Source organism: Clupea harengus, chromosome 7 (genome assembly GCF_900700415.2).
Source record: "Clupea harengus chromosome 7, Ch_v2.0.2, whole genome shotgun sequence".
Taxonomy (NCBI): Eukaryota; Metazoa; Chordata; class Actinopteri; order Clupeiformes; family Clupeidae; genus Clupea; species Clupea harengus.
In genome coordinates, this window is record NC_045158.1 from 1,842,181 (window position 1) to 1,856,732 (window position 14,552).

Sequence of the window (14,552 nt, forward strand, 5' to 3'; positions counted from 1 at the left end):
CACATCAGCACATCATCAAAGACCAGCTGAAGGACATGGACCAGAGGTACACATACACACACAGACAGACACACATGCACGCTCACACACAAACATGCACACTCACAGACACACACACATTTACACTCAGCTACATTGGAAACACCATCACAACACACACCAGTGCTACTTCAGGGCGCAACACAGATGCCCAGTGGAATCATAAAATCATCATTGAAACCCTGATTCATCAGTGGAATCATGAAATCAGCAAAATCATAAATCATCAGCAAAACCATGCCATTAGCACGACTAAATGTCAGTGAATACATGACTCTTCGGTTAAATCATAACTTCAGTCAAATTCAAATTCAAATCCTGATTCATCTGTGAAATCCTGAGTCATAAGTGACATCATGACATCAGCAAAGTCCTGATTCACCTGTGAAGTCCTGACTCATCAGTAAAATCATGACTTGGCAGTAATACTTACCAGTTTGAGGGAAAGCTATCCAAGAGATGAGAGCAAACAGGACAAAAGAGAATATAAGTGAACAGTGTCCAGATGAAGATTGTACCCCACATACAGACAGGTGATATTTGGTAAGGACATGGACAAATAGAACAATGTCAAATGGACTGACTATTTCAACAGAGAAAATGCTAGTGCTAAATGCTAATACTCAGTGGTATGGGTTCATCAACACACAGAATAACACAATAATCCCTCCATAAAGCTTGAACATTTTGGCAGACAGGGTGTAGTCTTGTTAAAGGTTTCGAAAAATACATGAATGTAGGTGACACACAGAGTTGAGGGCAGGGTAAGACCTGCTTCACAGTGGCAAAGGGATCTTCACCTCAACACCTATCTATGGCAGGAGCTCAGGAGTAGAGCAGAGGCTCGGGAATCGGGAAAGGGTTCCTGGTTTGAGTACAACGGCTTATTACACGTCTCAGTCTCCTTAAAACACCACGCTGTACTACGCCCGTCTCTCATTGCAATACTACCACTGGCAAGTAGATGTGAATGCCATCACTACGAAGAAGTGCAATTTACATGCAGTTCTAGCAGTGCTCTTGGTGAGCTGACGTGAGGCTCCTGCACTACCGCTGATAGGTCACAAGAGGGCGCTACTGACACTTCTAAATGACTCGTGCATTGACGTGATGGTTTGTGTTACTACATGCCACTTGGAATGAATTCAATCTCTGACAGACTAAACCAATGTATTTATCTTGTTCCGTATCGAGTAATACAGACATACTTTTACATGGCAGTACACAGATTATGGGGACCCAGAAACACACGTTCTGTTCTGTTCTGTTCTGTTCTGTTCTGTTCTGTTCTGTTCTGTTCTGTTCTATTCTGTTCAATTCAATTCAATTCCAATTCCAATTCAACATGTTCTGTTGCTTCTGCAAACTATTCTTCCAGAGGCTCATTTGGGCTCCCTGTTGAACAGACACACAAGACTGGCCTCTAGCTGCAAGGGCCCCATGAACTCTCCTGACCCTGGACGAGACTGGGCCCGGTGAGGCCTGGTGGTTCCAGTGCGGGCTGCCTCTGGGTCAGACATTATCTCCTGTCCCCCCGACCCCCTCACTCAGTGTCCAGCTGCTGGGGCCCTACAGGCCTATTAGAGTCTCTCCTTACAGTAGTAGTCTCTGACTGGCACAGGTACTCCGTCTCCTCCGTCTATTCCATCTACTGAGTCTACTCCATCAGACAGACCCTGGTTGTGTCCTCAGGCGGCGGCGGTGGCGGTGTGACTCACCCCTCTCTTGAGGCTGCGTAGGCTGCGGTGCTTAGAGGACATGAAGCCGTTGATGCGCTGGGCGAAGGGCTCCTTCTGCTGCTGGGGGGGCGACTGGGGGCCGTTGGGCACGGCCGACGAGGGGGAGGGGGAGGTGGGAGGGGGCGGGGGAGGCTGGCGGGGGGACGCTAGCAAAGACATAAGCTACAGGTGAGATGAGGTGAGATGAGGTGAGGTGAAAGGTGAGGTGTTGTAGAGGTCAGAGGTCGTAGGTGAGGTGAGGTGAGAGAGGTGTGGTGAGGTGAGAGGAGGTCAGGTGAGGAGTGGAGGAGAAGACAGAGAGGAGGTCAGGGGGAGAAGACATTGAGAACATGGCTGTTAAAACTGTAAAGACACACACACACACACACACACACACACACACACACACACACACACACACACACACACACACAGCAGTAAACGTCAGTCATTAGTTCAGGAAGGGTTCAAACTGGGACTGGGTCAGCCGTTGGTTAAGTAAACGCACCCTTACACCCCAGAGATGATATATGTTTACTTTTAGTCATTTGGCCCACACACACAACTTATCCATGCCAATTATCCGCTCAGCGATGATTTAATTAGGACAAACATTTCACTGGTTGTACTGTGCACATCAAAGGCAAAGAGTTGCCCTACAAAGTGGTTTCAGATCCTTTCTGTGCTCTCTGAGGGACATTTTAAAGCCTTCACCGGAGAAACATTCTGCTCTGCCAAGCTCTGTCTTGATCTTCTCTGCCAGTTTTCCCTTCACCTCAAATCATAGCTAACATCACACTCAACACCGTGTAAAACCACAGACACCACTATACATCTGAGAGGCCAATACAGTGCGTCTGTCTGCGTGCGTCTGTCTGTGTGTGTTCGTGCGTGCCTGCGTGTGTGTGTTTGTGCGTGCCTGCGTGTGTGTGTGTGTGTGTGTGTGTGTTTGTGCATACCTCCGTGTGTGTGTGTGTGTGTGTGTGTTTGTACATGCCTGTGTGTGTGTGTGTGTGTGTGTGTGTGTGCGAGCGCATCCTACCTTGTTCCTCTTGATGAAGGGCCACAGTTTGCCCCTGCTGCGGCGGCGGCTCTCCCCTCTGGCGTTAAGGAAGCTGGACTCAGACACGGCCCTCCTCATGGACAGGCTGTAGTCCTCAACCTCCACATCGCCCGGGGGCTCGAACCCTGACTTATACGTCTCCACCACCTGCTTCGTGTCCTGAAGGGGGGAGGAAGCACGACGGCGGAGAGCATCAGTATCTAACAAGACTCACAAGACTGTCATTCATACTCAAAACCATAATCGTCATAAAAATCATCATCATCATCTTCCTCCTCCTCCTCATATCCTTCATCCCAAACTCATCTCCAGTCCTGTGAGCCTGCCCTGCAGCTGGGGAAGGCAGCTCACACATCTGGGCTGTGTTGTTGTATGACTCACACGTTGACAGATCCTCACCCTATGATTTAATGACCAGAGTTGCACATCAACACTTTTGGGACATGCAACCCTGGTGTTCTGGTGGTGTAGGTCTGCTGTGGATGGACCCGCCCTGATCTGAGGTCAGATTCCTTAACTCCAGACCCGTCCAACTCTAACCAGGATCGACCCTGTCCAAAGCCATCATCACAGAACACCTCCAGGACTGTGAGACTACCATAGAGCCAGCAGCCATCTAGAACTAGACCAGAGAACCATCTAGAACTGATCGGATCCATTTGGGGAAGGTAAGACTGTCCTCCATCATCCTAATAACATCATCAGGACTAAGAGACAACCCTGTCTACCATCCTAATCACATCTCCAGGACTGAGACACAATCCTAGAATCATCAGAATCTGGAACGGATATGGTTAAGATCTGTTTCAGTCTCAGCTATTATTTACGAGTGAGATTAGCACAGAGCATAGGGACAAACTGTTGAACCTGCACGTAATCCACAGATTCCATCCATACATTCTTCTTAATCCCGGCTCTAATCTGCAGCGGTCGTAAACGCACTGCATCCACGTGTGTGCAGAGCCATGCAGCACAGAGCCATGCAGCACAGAGCCATGGAGCACAGAGCCATGGGTCTCAGTCACAGACCATGCAGCACAGAGCCATGGGTCTCAGTCACAGACCATGCAGCACAGAGCCATGGGTCTCAGTCACAGACCATGCAGCACAGAGCCATGGGTCTCAGTCACAGACCATGCAGCACAGAGCCATGGGTCTCAGTCACAGACCATGCAGCACAGAGCCATGGAGCTCAATCACAGACCATGCAGCTCAATCACAGACCATGGAGCTCAATCACAGACCATGCAGCACAGACCATGCAGCACAGACCATGAAGCTCAGTCACAGACCATGGAGCTCAATCACAGACCATGCAGCTCAATCACAGACCATGGAGCACAGACCATGGAGCACAGACCATGGAGCACAGACCATGCAGCACAGACCATGCAGCACAGACCATGAAGCTCAGTCACAGACCATGGAGCTCAATCACAGACCATGGGGCTCAATCACAGACCATGCAGCTCAGTCACAGACCATGCAGCACAGACCATGGGGCTCAATCACAGACCATGCAGCACAGACCATGCAGCTCAATCACAGACCATGCAGCTCAGTCACAGACCATGCAGCACAGACCATGGGGCTCAATCACAGACCATGGAGCTCAGACCATGGAGCACACTTCAGATAACATCTCAAACCATCCGGCCAGGCACGCTAAAAATAACACACGCTGTTGCTGTTGTTGTTGCTGTGTGGTTTTTCATAATCCCCTCTTAACTGTTGAGATGTGATGTGTTTTAAAAGAGCTGTCGCGCTGATGCTGGTGCTGGCCCTGATGCTGGTGCTGATGCTGATTCTGATGCGTATCAGGATTGCAAATGGGAGATACACATCAGCCAGCAGCCAGCCCTGGATTAGATCGAGCTCAGAACCAGGACCAGATCCAGAGCAGAGAGCGGCTACCTGCGGTCGCAGCCCTGCCATTACGAAGGGCAGACGATGGGCTGATCCCCACCACGGCCAGTAAGCCGGTCAGAATCCTCCCGCCAAAACGGCTCTCATGTCTGTCAATGTGTGCCCTCCATCTGCCAGGGCGGGCACTGATACGGGCACGGGCGCCCGTCCCGAGCCACACATTAGGACTAAAGCGTTGGCAAACACCATCAGGGCCACTCTCGGCCCCTCCAATGTGTGTGTGTGTGTGTGTGTGTGTGTGTGTGTGTGTATCTGTGAATTACTCCTAGTCACCTGGGTGCGGTTTGCCTAGCAACACTTCCAGTTTGTTACAGGCCAGGATGGAAAGTGGGACAGCCATAACTTAAGCAGGCGGCTCAGTGTTCAGAAAGGCTGAATTATTAATCCTTGCTTAATGTAGCGCGGTCTGCATCTCGTGCACACACAGCACAGGATCACAGGCCAGAAAGTTGAGAACAAACAGAGTCACAGCTGGCTATTTTATACTTCACTGATATCGTGCAAGATGATAACAGCTTAAGTTCATTACAAATCCTTATGGAAAACAATCAAAAAAAAAGGTTGAAACTTAATATCACACATCCCTTGTAACATGTGTATTTCAGTTCAGTCCAGGTAAGTGGCACAACACTATGTGTCCATACCCCGGCCCTGTGATCTGAATTCTAACCCTAACCCCAGTGTCATGTAAGTGTGAAGCATCAATGTGCTGTTACTCTTGGTAAAGTGAGTTGACGGCACTAAATCGTGTAGTTGCACAGGGGCCATGTCGTCAATAAACTGATCAAGCCGAGGGCGGAGGTCCCTCACCATTTTGGGGTCGATGGATTCAGCTGCCTTGTTCATGCCGTCCAGGCACTTGCTGACGATGGGCAGGACCCTGCGGTCCACGTCCGCGTACGTCCGCATGCTCTCCCCCACCCTCTCGATACGCCTCTCCTCCATCTCCTGGATGCGCTGCAACAACCAGAGAGAGAGAGAGAGAGAGAGAGAGAGAGAGAGAGAGAGAGAGAGAAACACAGATAGAGAGAGAGACAGAGACAGAGAGAGAGCAAGAGAGACAGAGAGAGAAACAGAGAGAGAGAGAGAGCGACAGAGAGACAGAGACAGAGACACACAGAGAGAGAGAGTTTTATTGTTGTTATTGGAGTAGTGTTACTGTATTGTTATTAAAGTGATATTGTTATATGTTTTTAGATTTACAGTATATTGCTATTATTGTGTGTGTGTGTGTGTGTGTGTGTTCTAAGTACCTGGAAAATGAGTGGTATGAGTGTGTAGTAGTGTTCACTCTGGTCCTTGTTGAACTTCTGCAGGCAGCTCAGGTACTCGTTCTTGCTGTCTGCAGCCACCTGGTGTCTGATCTGGGCCTGCTGACGCGCCTGCAGTGAGGGAACACAGCCGTGGGTATGACAAACTACATGCACATACACACACATATCAGATACACACAGACACACACACACACACACACACACACACACACATATATCAGATACACACAGACACAGACACACAAACTGTAAAGACACACACACACACACACACACACACACACACACACACACACACACACACACACACACACACACACAGACAAACTCACAAATGTCAGACACAAAGTGTTCAGGGACACACCATAGCCACATATGTACAGATTAGATCATGAATATGCATCAGACACGTACATACTCTGACATATACCATGGACACACAGCCTAAACACATGCCACAAACACCCATGCAGCAACTCTCTCACACACACACACACACACACACACACACACATGCCACAAACACCCATGCAGCAACTCTCTCTCACACACACACACACACACACACACACACACACACACACACACACACATGCAGCTACTCACACAGACAGCCCACACACATGCCACAAACACCCATGCAGCAACTCTCTCACACACACACACACACACACACACACACACACACACACACACACACACACACACACACACGCCACAAACACCCATGCAGCAACTCTCTCTCACACACACACACACACATGCAGCTACTCACACAGACAGCCCACACACATGCCACAAACACCCATGCAGCAACTCTCTCACACACACACACACACACACACACACACACACGCCACAAACACCCATGCAGCAACTCTCTCACACACACACACACACACACACACATGCAGCTACTCACACAGACAGCCCACACACATGCCACAAACACCCATGCAGCAACTCTCTCACTCACACACACACACACACACACACACAAACACACACACACCACAAACACCCATGCAGCAACTGACACACACACACGAGCCTTGCACAAACATTCATAATCATATACACACTCACACTCACACAACGTAATATACATAGAAGTGTGTGAGAATATTAACAGAAACTTAATAATAAGAGAATATAAAAACATCACTTGGGACATGAAACCAACAACTGACACCACCCACCCCCACACACCCACACACACACTCACACACACTCACACACACACACACACACACGCCCATTCATTAAGCTCCACTACAAGCGAGATGTTAAACTCCAGCCAGCAGCAGCGCTAACGTGGCTGACACACCCACTGGTCTGGCAAAGAGTGGCGACCAATTACAGGCCATCCAAGCCCCGACTGCCGTGACACCCACAGCTTAAGTCACGGGCACACGTGTGTGTGTGTGTGTGTGTGTGTGTGTGTGTGTGTGTGTGTGTGTGTGTGTGTTAGATATGCACCATTTGTCAGGACCTAACCCCTTTCTGTCCACTGTAGGCGCTCCTGTGGAGCAGGGGGAAAACACCACTGTTACATAACATGCAGACACGCCAGTGTGTACGGTCAGTGGGTACAGGCAATGCAACACTCACACACACACACACACACGCACGCACACACGCGCACACGCACCGCACACACACACACACACACACACACAATATATACATATACAGATAGAATAGTCCACACATCACACAAAACAAGTACACATATACATACATACACAAAAGAGGCAACAAGCACACAGAGGTACACACACACATACATTAAGCAGTCCACACAAACAAGCACACAGAGGTACACACATACCACATATACCGGCACCATGAACACACACACACACACACACACACACACACACACACACACACACAGGGACCAGTGCTCAGGAAACACAACACAACACAACACAACACAGACAACAGTCACTTCACAGCACAGCACAGGACAGCACAGGAATGCAGCCAGCGCGACTGACTGAGGAAACTCAACCAAACAGATGCACAGAATGATGCCAGAGCTGAGCCTTAGAGAACTACTGAACCCTGCGCCCCCTGTCCACACGCATGCCAGGCGTCCACAGCTGCAATGGACGGAGGGACGGATGGGAACGGACACACACCACGGACACAGGACGAGACGCGGGGCGGGCGCCGTGACGACAGACACGAGTGGATGTGAGGGCAGTGACCTTTGACCTCTAATCACTGGGACAACACTGGCCCTGTCCCACCACCTGAGTGGGTCAGTGTTCCTCGTCTTTAATTGTTCAGAGAGTGGAACTGGATTTTTGGGAGTGAGTTTACAGAACTGCCTAATCAACTGTCTAGAATAAAGAAATGAATGGGGAGCAGAACCAAGAGGCAGCCGACTTTGGGCCGGGTCCGAGCCAGAAACCGGGGCCAGAAACCGGGTCGGACCTGGCCCAGAGTGGCCTGCTATCTGTGGAGGTCTTGACCTGATCCGGTCCGTGATCTGCTGTATGTCTATGGGTGGACATGGACTGCAACAACGAGACCGAAAACAGAAAGTGGACACGTTTAGAAACCTACCTTGAGTGAACACCGCTTTGAAGACATGTTAGAAAACAAGAACAGACTGCGTTAGTTTCAGAGCACCGAACAGGCCATTGGCCATCCCCTTCGGATGACTTTCTCATTGACCGTAATGCACACACGATAAACGAACCTAAGCTCCTTTTCTACACACAGAACCTGCTTATTTCTCCACTGTCCTTTTGGTTTCATCCACCTCTCAAATAGTTCGACAGCAGATATATAGTTGCAGAGTGCGTTTTAAATTCTTTAAATATCTTAACAATATATTTCATCTCCAGAGTTCTAACCAGGACAGCAGTATGTATTGCGGCTGCGTTCGGTACTTCCTCTCATCGGTGAAGGGCAAACAAAATGGCGGGGGCAATTCATTAGTTCACCTTTAGTGTTAAGATTTCTTCAACTGTTAACATCAACATGGCCCTTCACAACCAACAGCCATGTTAGTTCAACTGTCTGAATGGAGAATGGGGGGGGGGGGCTGCCTGTGCTGTGTGTGAGACCTCAGAGGACACGTGTACACGTGGAGCCCCCTACAGGCGACCTGCAGCCCTGCACAATGCAACATGCTAGAGGGATGCGCGTCGCACCATCATGCTCCATCATTCTGCACATGGCCTGTTGGTTGCCTGGCGATCAGCAACATGTCAGGGGTTGCAATGGAGAATCCAACCCAGCTTCTATTTCAGCAGGGGACACACACACGCCTTTCTGCACACACGCACACACACAGGCCTTTCTGCAAACACACACACGTCTTTCTGCACACAAACACACCCACAGCCCTTTCTGCAAACACACACACACACGTCTGTTTGCACACATACGCACACACAGGCCTCTCTGCGCACACACACACACACACACACACACACACACACACACACACACACACCTGCAGGCTACTGTATTACAGACAACAGATACTGCACTGAGGGGGGGACATATTGACCTGTGTTAAGTGATGAGGATTGTCATGACAATAGACCTGTTGAATGACTGGATTGGAGGAGAGACTGCTGGGCAGTTCTAGTGGACGGGATTAGTGTGTGTGTGTGTGTGTGTGTGTGTGTGTGTGTGTGTGTGTGTATTAAATATTTTAAGACTAGTCGGGCGGGACCCCTGCAGAGTGTGTTTTCCACCCGTCCCTGCTTCTCCACACCTCACTGAAATCAATCAATACTGATGAAGCAACTAAATGATGAACCCAGCACACACACGCTCTCCTTCCCCCCATGCTGGGAGACACATCTAATGTGGCTCTGAGGGACAGGACTGGAGGCCCCTTGAGTGTGGCCCTTGAGTGTGTTTGTGGCTCTGAGAGACAGGACAGGGGGCCCCTTGAGTGTGTTTGTGGCCCTTGAGTGTGTTTGTGGCTCTTGAGTGTGTTTGTGGCTCTGAGACACAGGACTGGAGGCCCCTTGAGTGTGTTTGTGGCCCTTGAGTGTGTTTGTGGCCCTTGAGTGTGTTTGTGCCCCTTGAGTGTGTTTGTGGCTCTGAGAGACAGGACTGGGGGCCCCTTGAGTGTGTTTGTGGCCCTTGAGTGTGTTTGTGGCTCTTGAGTGTGTTTGTGGCTCTGAGACACAGGACTGGAGGCCCCTTGAGTGTGTTTGTGGCCCTTGAGTGTGTTTGTGCCCCTTGAGTGTGTTTGTGGCTCTGAGAGACAGGACTGGGGGCCCCTTGAGTGTGTTTGTGGCTCTGAGAGACAGGACGTGAGGCCCCTGACACCGGCCTACCTTCTCCACGTCGGCTTTAGTCACGTTGATGTCGGCGTCCATCTTCTCAAAGTAATGCTGAGCACGGTCAGCCTCTTTACAGTCCCGCTCGAACCTGCGTTTGCTCTGCACACACACACAGACACACACACACACAAACACACACAGACACACACACACACACACAAACACACACACATACAGACACACAGACACACACACAAACACACACACACACACACACAGACACACACACAGACACACACACACACACAGACAGACACACATACACACACACACACACACACACAGACACACACACACACACACACACACACAGACACACATCATGAAAAGTCACACATCACACCACCTCTTGGGATGCTCTGCCCAGACAGATGAAGGCCAGACCAGGTGTGTTGTGTTGTGGCGTTCCTTTAGTTCCACTGGTGGAGTAAAGTGCTAACAACCCCAGTGTCGTGGCAACCACCTCCAAGGAGCTCAAACCCATGAAAAACAATCATGTGTATCTGCACTATAATGTGGAAGCGTCTGTTAAATATAGAAATATAAATGTAAAGCCGTGAGCGTTAGCAACCAAAAACCATGTTGAAGACCTGTAGTAATTCAGCATTTCATTCCAGATTGATCTCTAACTCTATGTGACCTTGCATGTTCTTGTGTGCATCACTGCTGAGTTCTTTTGATCCATTGCCATGTCTGTGTGTGTGTGTGTGTGTGTGTGTGTGTGTGTGTGTGTGTGTGTGTGTGTGTATTAGCGCTGGAGTGGATTATAATACTCTAATAGGGCTTAATCCTGTGAGCGGGCGGCTGCACTGACCCACATATGGGGTCACTACGGAGACGGGCATGGACTAGAACTGGACAGCCATCTGTGTGTGTGTGTGTGTGTGTGTGTGCGTGTGTATGTGTGTGAGTGTGTGTGTGTGTGTGTGTGTGTGTGTGTATGTGTGTTAATGTGTGTGTGCGTGTGTATATGAGTGTGTGTGTGTATATGAGTGTGTGTGTGTATATCCGAGTATGTGTGCGTATATGTGTGTGTGTGTGTGCGTGCGTGTATGTGTGTGTGTGTGTGTGTGTGTGTGTGTGTGTGTGTGTGTGTGTGTATGTGTGCATGTGTGTGTGTGCGTGTGTGTGTGTGTGTGCGTGCGTGCGTGTGTGTGTGTGTGTGTGCATGTGTGTGTGTTGACACTCACAGACTCCAGCTGTTTCCAGGAGTTCTCCATATGCTGCTGCGCCCGCCGGCCATCATGGAAATGCTGACGGACAAGAGACACACGGTCAGCCAGATAACACACTGGCACTCTAAACACGCTCAATCATGGGCACACATACAGCAACATAAACTTCATTTACACGGCTGAACTAACACATATATGCACAGTTTCATAATAAATCTACATTTATAACATAGTTGCTGTTTCAAAACCAAAGGAATACTAACATATTTAACACTGACTGAAAACACTGCAAACATACCAGTGCTAATATTCTGAACATATCAGTGCTAATATTCTGAACACTGTTTGTAAACACAGCTACATACTGTTAAGGCACCTAAACACCACACACAGACTAAATACTATTTCATCACAAAGCCTTAATTCTACATTGAATAGTATTGTATAGGTTGCCCTGTCCAATGCCTAAGACCCAGATGAAAAACAGGCCAAATACTCTCGCACCCATTTCATGCCTGGCTCAGAGTGTTCAGTGCTAAGCTGATTTGACGAGTGACCCTTTGCCAGGCCAACAACAACAGGCAGGGGCTTATTTACAGAGGGGCATAGAGGGAGACGGTCAGCTGATGCACCGGATCTGGGACTGGTTTGGGTCGGTTCCGTTCGCTGTGCGCTGTTCGCTGGGATGAAACACACTGAGCCGCTCTCCGTTCATCCAGCATCACTAAAAGCACTACCCATGATGCACCTCGCACGTGGGGGGTGGGGATGAAGAGAAAGGTAGGAGAAAAGAGAGGGGGAGAGAAAAAGGATGCTCTCGCACGCGGCCCGCCTCTGCCACTTTTTCTCTTTATTTTTCTTTCTCCCTTCTCTCTCCCCCACTCTATTCTCTCTCTCCTCTTATTTCTTTTTCTCCATCTCCTCTCCCTCTTTCTTCCTTTCCATCTCTCTCTCCTTTACTCTATCTCCCGTCTCTCCCCCCCCCCCCCCCTCTTCATTTCTCCATGGCCTCTCCCCCTCTCGTTCTCAGTCGCGTTACTTCCAGCCACCAGCTCCAGACAGAGGGCGAGTGCACGCTCTCTCTCACCCGAGCCCGGTGGCCCCTGAGGGGGATGGGGGAGAGGGAGAGGGAGCGACCTGCTCCTACTGCCCTGACCTGGATTCTTGACCCACTTGGGCTCCCCAGGCGTGAGTGGATGCACTTGTGTAAAAGCATAAACAACTAAATGACATGTTTCCACTGGTAACCCCCCTTTGTGGGATCGAGCCGCGGCTGCAACAACAAGAACGCCGGAAGATTTGGGGATTTGACTGTGGGAACTACACACACACACGTACACACACACACACACACACGCACGCACGCACGCACGCACGCACGCACGCACGCACGCACGCACACGTACACACACACACACACACACACACACACACACACACACAAACATGTCTTTCTGGCTCTGCCCTTTGAGAGGCAAGGATTTCTTTTGGTAAACTGCTGTGAAAGGACAGGGACACTCTTTGGCAGGATTGGATTTGATTCCATTTAAAAGATTATCTGGTGCACCAATCGCAGAATGGCCTTTCTTTCGGACTGAATATCATGAGATTTTCTTGGAAAGAGGCCGACAAGCAGGCAGACAGGCAGGCAGACAGGCAGGCAGACAGGCAGGCAGACAGGCAGAAGAGCTGATGCCCAGATTTACCGATTTCCTTTCTGCTTTCAGCTCCTGGACGTAGCGCAACAGCTCCGAGAGGATCTGCGTGTTCAGGTTCTCGGCGATGACCTCGTGCTGGCCCGCGTAGTCGCTCAGTTCGTTCAGGGTCATGAGGAACGCCCGGCATGAGGAGTACCTGAACGCAAGACACACACATCATCTACAGAACGATGCCACACCAACGTCTTCTGTTCAATCAGACAACACACAGACCATGCGATGGCTGCCTGCATGCATCAATGAAATAGATTGTACATGAATATCAGAGTTTAAAGATATATCACCTAGAGATCACAGGACAATAAAATGTGTTATTTCTACTTTTAAAAGATACAATATCAAAACATACAATACAAAATCAGGCTTATGAACTGGGACATGAAATTGACACTTTTCAACAGCACGTAACACAATAAAGCATAGAGTATGAAAAAGCATCTGATTGAACTAATTAGATTACGCAGCGTACACACCGCTCTCACGGCAGACATTCCCCTCCAACTGCATATGAATCAGCTTAGTTGTGTATAACCTCGACTGTGAAATGGGTTTAATTTAGGCCTTTTCTTTTTTTTATGCCACAGCACCAAGGATATTTAATTAAACATAACTGCAGAGGCATGCAAATTGAGAGCGCTAAAACGTGCTTCCTACGCTCAAACAGAAGAAGTGTGCAGTATGCGGAGCGGGCGGCGTCCATACTAATCATTTCCCTTACTTGTATTCCTCCTCCTCTCGGGAGTTCTTCTTGGGTTGATATTTCTTCGACAGATTTCTGCGGAGGGGGAAAAAAACAGGAAAAGATTGGGAGATTAGATCAGAGATTAGAGATTATGTTTTTTTTACACAGCATATTGAAGAGAGCGTGACACAAAACAACAGGATTTACTTCAGTAGACAATCTAATACATGACACAACACTAACAACGTGCCTCAACAGAACAGATAGCAACTGTTCCCACTCCACAGCTCTCAGATCAGCACGTTTGTTTTGCTTTGTTAAAGCAAAAATGTTGATATAATAAGACACACATGCATGCGAGCATGTTATTCAAAGTCTTTTTTTGTCCTCAAAGTGTTTCTGTGCATTGGAGAGATGTTTCTGTGCATTGGAGAGATGTTTCTGTGCATTGAAGAGATGTTTCTGTGCATTGAAGAGATGTTTCTGTGCATTGGAGAGATGTTTCTGTGCATTGGAGAGATGTTTCTGTGCATTGAAGAGATGTTTCTGTGCATTGAAGAGATGTTTCTGTGCATTGGAGAGATGTTTCTGTGCATTGGAGAGATGTTTCTGTGCATTGGAGAGATGTTTCTGTGCAT

General features: G+C 49.0%; 1 protein-coding gene across 6 annotated transcripts in view; it reads right to left on the reverse strand.

Moving 5' to 3' along the window:
• Positions 1–14,552, reverse strand: part of fnbp1a (formin binding protein 1a) — a 29,601-nt gene that overhangs the window by 5,948 nt on the left and 9,101 nt on the right. For 2 of the 6 annotated variants that reach the window (XM_031570116.2, XM_031570115.2), the window contains exons 3-12: positions 13,951–14,007; positions 13,221–13,368; positions 11,530–11,592; positions 10,334–10,438; positions 8,595–8,609; positions 6,000–6,128; positions 5,557–5,703; positions 2,800–2,979; positions 1,758–1,940; positions 473–487 (exon numbers count right to left, since the gene is read on the reverse strand). In XM_031570116.2, coding sequence (XP_031425976.1) covers positions 473–487; positions 1,758–1,940; positions 2,800–2,979; positions 5,557–5,703; positions 6,000–6,128; positions 8,595–8,609; positions 10,334–10,438; positions 11,530–11,592; positions 13,221–13,368; positions 13,951–14,007 — 1,042 coding nt within the window. The remainder of the gene's footprint in view (positions 1–472; positions 488–1,757; positions 1,941–2,799; positions 2,980–5,556; positions 5,704–5,999; positions 6,129–8,594; positions 8,610–10,333; positions 10,439–11,529; positions 11,593–13,220; positions 13,369–13,950; positions 14,008–14,552) is intronic. The other 4 variants (XM_031570119.2, XM_031570117.2, XM_031570120.2 and 1 more) reach the window with 4 other exon arrangements.